The sequence below is a fragment of the Camelina sativa genome, chromosome 14 (assembly GCF_000633955.1).
Source record: "Camelina sativa cultivar DH55 chromosome 14, Cs, whole genome shotgun sequence".
Taxonomy (NCBI): domain Eukaryota; kingdom Viridiplantae; phylum Streptophyta; class Magnoliopsida; order Brassicales; family Brassicaceae; genus Camelina; species Camelina sativa.
Window position 1 is genome coordinate 8,720,995 of NC_025698.1, and position 4,626 is coordinate 8,725,620.

Here is a 4,626-nt window from a genome sequence, read left to right on the forward strand (position 1 = left end):
ACCCTTTTTTTTTTTTTTTTGATAGATCACAATTCACAGATATGCCTTTCTTCTTCTACCAACGTCTGTATAATGCCAATAAATTACAAGTTTGGAATCTAATCTTTTATGTTTTTTTTTAATTCCCTTGTTATTAGTTAATTTTTTTTTTCAGCCCTTGTTATTAGTTAATTATTAGTATGATTAATATCCGGATTCTCACGTGATTATTTGATTTATTTAATTTATTTCTGGATGTTATTAGTTTAGGATTCAAAATAGAGTTTTAATGATTTAAATATTATATAAAATATAATGTTATTTAATCAAAATTTAAAATTGATATGTATAGATATCTCATTGATATAATTGACGTTTGTTATTATGATTTAATTAATAAGGAATTTCAAAGCTAAATTTTATATAATAAGATTCTTATCAAGTACATGATTCATAGTTTGTATATGGGGTGAAGATAATAATTAATATGATACTTAATTACTCTAATTTTGATAAGTATTTTAAAATTACTGATTAAATAATACATAACTTTTGATTTTTGTTTGGATTTCCAAATCCATTAAAATCATTATACCAATAACTCCCTCTAACTCTTTTCACCTATGACATCGTTTAATGAAAACGGCAAGACTCGATAAATGTCACGTGCCTACATTATGAGAGTTGCAAATGGCATTACCTCTTATCGAAAAGGCAAAAGCTCGAGACTCCAGTCATATCTTCTCGTTTCATACATAATCACTTAAATAATCTTCAAATAGACAAGTCTTTTCATTATATCCAACTAGTTGATTCAGTCTTAAACTATATTATAGTCTGTTAAATATATCGTATTAGTAGTTTAGTAGTAGTATTATTATTATCGTATTACAAGTACACTATTTTTAATACCTTTTTGTTTTATTTAATGCATTAAGTTGGAGTGGGAGAGTCAATGCAAACAAAAATGCTAAGTCAATAGGAAAATGTGTCTCAATCCAACGCGGCCGGTACACGCTCCTTTTACGCGGGGTGATTGTTTCACTAGTAGACTAGTAGTAGAGTGTAGTGGGGTCNGGGTTTTTTTTTTTTTTTTTTTTTTTTTTTTTTTTTTTTTTTTTTTTTTTCGGTTTTTTTTTTGTTTTATTCTACTGTGGATTGATGTATCTTCTCTAATCCGATTAAATAATTATTAGGATAATATCCGCGCTATATCGTTTAAATTTTTTTTATGTTTTTTTGTATAATTTAATTATTGTGTGTGGTTTTTTTTTTTTTTATTATGTGTTGTTTGTATGTTTGTGTTGGATTAGAGATTCATTATATCTTTTAACATCTTATTTGTGAATTGTTTTGTAGATGATTCAATTGTGTGGTTTTGGTTCGTTGTATTTGTTTTTTTTTTCTTGATGTAGATTTTTTTTATGTCAATTAACGTATAATTATGTACTTGGTTTGGAAGTGCTTTTTGTTTTGTTTTTTTTTTCAAACAGTGACTGTTGTTTGTGGAACAAGCTTCCCATTAAGGATAATAAGGAACCGATACAAACTTGGCAGTTCGAGCACGTGGAAGGAGCGTATCTTTCTTTGCTTTTGTCTCTTGTATCTTGCCCTCCAAGAGCTGCAATAAAAAAGGGACAACAACAAACATTTTTACAGAACTCAGTTTTTTAAGAATTAAACTTCGTCATAAGCAATTTCAGCTATGGAGAAGGAGGCATTCTGAAAATGAATATAAGAATCTGAATCATCTTCTACATAATGTCCATACAGATACATTAGTTTCTTAGTCACTCTAAAAAAGTGGAGAGAGATACTTATTATATGAAATTTAGATGGAGGCATCATAAGTCAACAACTATTGTCCCTATCTCTAAGCCATTCTAACGTAATGGTGGTATGAAGAAAATCATGTATATATGATTCTTTGTTTTGTTGACTAATACATTGACGATAAATTCATTTAGTTATACCCCAAAAGAATCCTACAGTTTACAGTTAGTATAAATATATGGATAAAAATGGTGATAACTAACCCTTGTATTCAAAACAAGATTGTCGACAACACCTTTCTGTTGACTCTCATTTACCAAGTATAGTTTCCAGACAGCATCATTGCGAAATCAGACTGCCTTGCATTAACCAAGTAAATAAGTAAAGAAGACTCACCAGAATTAAGATAGAGGATGATCCTTATACTTTACAGCATGAGTGATTGAGAGATCGATAATTCCAAGGGAAACAGAGAGATCTGTTCAGACGAATTCGAAGAAGAAAAAAAAGAGAGACACTCCAACACCTCAAAATCAAATCTTGAAACTTTTCAGACAAAACATCAAGAAACTGAAATATTGGGGTCTGATCAGAACTTACTTACAGAGTTGTTGTGTTGTGTTATGCCTCGTCTTCTCCGTTCAAATCCTTTAAAGGGTTTTTGTCTCCATCTCTGTTTCTCTCTCTCTATCTAGAAGTTATCTCTGTGTCTCGTACAGCACGCGGAAACCAACTATGTTGTCCTCCGCTCCACGAACACGAACATATCTCTTTATTTTCACCATTTTTATATTCAGATATAATACTAATACTTATGGAAACTGTTTTATTACTCTGACTACAAATTATAGAATAAAGACACATTAATAGCAAAAGGAAGAACAAACCTTGTTGTCTTGGTTGCAGTCAAGCTTAAGAAACACCATATCCTGGTACTTCTCAGATAGCTCTTTGTATTTGGGAGCAATCACTTTGCAAGGCCACACCTGCAGAGAGCCCAATGAGTTTGAAAAAAAAAATGAGAAACTTAGATTACTCAGCCTGACCTTGCTGCATCAATGACTGCAAGCAAGTCTTCATATTTTGCCCCTATCACTTTACCTCAAACTTTTTGCCGTCTTGGTAAGTTTGTGTAGAAGGTGTTAACTCAACGATGTGATCACTAACACTAAGTATCCACTCCATCTCTCTTCTCCACATCTCCTTCTTTTCCCTCGGAAGCGGCTCTAATCTCCATAGTTGCCCAAAAATTGTAGCTACAAAATAAGAAACATGTAATTCAACACTTTTGAGTTCAAACAAACAAACAAACACAAGATAGTCTTTTTTTTTCTTCTAACTTACCACAGAGATTAGTGATAGCGTTGGAGATGGCTAAAGCCGTACACACGCCTTTGCCAGAACCTGACATATCTTCACCAAGCAACAACTTTGCAAATCTCTCCTTCATCATATCCACATCTAATTTTAAAATCACATCAATAAATTAAGAACTTTCTCAACTCGCTGGAAAATTGGTTAAAAATAGTAAATCTAACCTATGCTAAAAAAAACTGTTGGGAGTGAGACTAATAAGCTTGGTGAATAACATACCGATCCAACCTCTGCTCGAGAACTATCTATTTATAACTATCGATCTGAATACAATCGAATCAATGAAATCTCACATAAATGGGGGGAAGCAACAAACCTGACGAAGGAGATCGAACTGAGACAAAATAACCTCCGCAGCCTCTCTATCGAAAGAGCCGAGGATAGAAACAACGAATAACACCAGACGGAATAGCAATTAACAAAGTCGAGATCTTTATTAACACATTGAACGAATCATCAGCTTCTCTTCTCCTTCTCCGATTCCCGAATACACTTCTCTTCTCCTTCTTGTTCGATCTTCATCTTCATTTAGCCATTGATTAAACGCAGTGTTACAAACAGTTTTTTCCTTTGTCCACATAAGTAAGAGAAAAGCTGACATGTATTAATTAATACATGTTATAATTTGATAAGTTGTTGATTTTTAATCAACACCTGATTGATGTGTCAGAAAAGTAAAGCAGCACATTTGTATTGATTTCAGCAGAACTAATGAATTTTTGGTGAAAAATGAGCCGATTAAATACTTATTCTAATGAGGGCCGCACGCACCACCTTGGTTTCCTTGTACGCTTTGCCCGCACAGAAATACTCCCTCCGTTTGAAAATATAAGATGTTTTGAGTAAAACACGCAGATTAAGAAATTACCACTTTAAAAAAGTTTAACCAATCACAAACAAGACTGCATAATATAAAGTATTAAACTAATCTAAAAGTTACCTAGAAACTTGAAAACATCTTATATTATAAAACAAAAAAAAATTTCTAAACATCCTATATTATGAAACGGAGAGAGTAGTAAAGTTTGAGATTAGAGTGTTTTGGTATTCTGTTTTAGCCTTCTTAATGACTGGTTTAGTTATGTACTTTATTAGAGTAGTGGTTATACCTTTGATCAGTTAACTTCATCTTCATCACATGTTCCCAATTTCTTGTTCTAATAGAGATTTTAACAAATTTCAACAGAAAAAAAAAAACTTCTCTCCCGTGGTAGCAATCTCTGGTGTGGTGGCTGTGCCAAAATCATTGCGGATCCACGTCTACTTTTCTTGAAACTAAATAAAGGATAAAGTACAAAAGTTTAAAACAATATAAACGTTGTTTGTCAATTGTCAATTTTATTAAAAATTGCAGACACCTTTACAAACATAAGCATAACGCTTTGCGTGTCTTCTAATGCTCATATGGAAAGTGATATCATAACTTCGATAAATTAAAAAAATTCTTGATTGGTTCTTATGAAATTGGGTTTGGTTGCACAACAAGCACATTGTCGCCTT

General features: G+C 32.1%; 1 protein-coding gene across 6 annotated transcripts; it reads right to left on the minus strand.

Moving 5' to 3' along the window:
- LOC104740514 (rop guanine nucleotide exchange factor 5-like) lies at positions 1,430-3,810 on the minus strand. 6 transcript variants are annotated; one of them, XR_760195.2, is made up of 7 exons: positions 3,443-3,810; positions 3,097-3,213; positions 2,854-3,008; positions 2,640-2,738; positions 2,357-2,522; positions 2,149-2,230; positions 1,430-1,600 (listed from the first exon to the last, which is right to left on the minus strand). XR_760195.2 is itself a non-coding variant. In XM_010461133.1 (5 exons), exons 2-5 carry the CDS (start codon positions 3,203-3,205, stop codon positions 2,451-2,453), a joined length of 435 nt encoding a protein of 144 aa, XP_010459435.1. In that variant the 5' UTR covers positions 3,206-3,213; positions 3,443-3,810; the 3' UTR covers positions 2,131-2,450. The 6 variants fall into 6 exon arrangements, 1 of the variants encoding a protein (XP_010459435.1); XR_760193.2 differs by having other exon boundaries at positions 2,149-2,278; XR_760192.2 differs by having other exon boundaries at positions 2,353-2,522.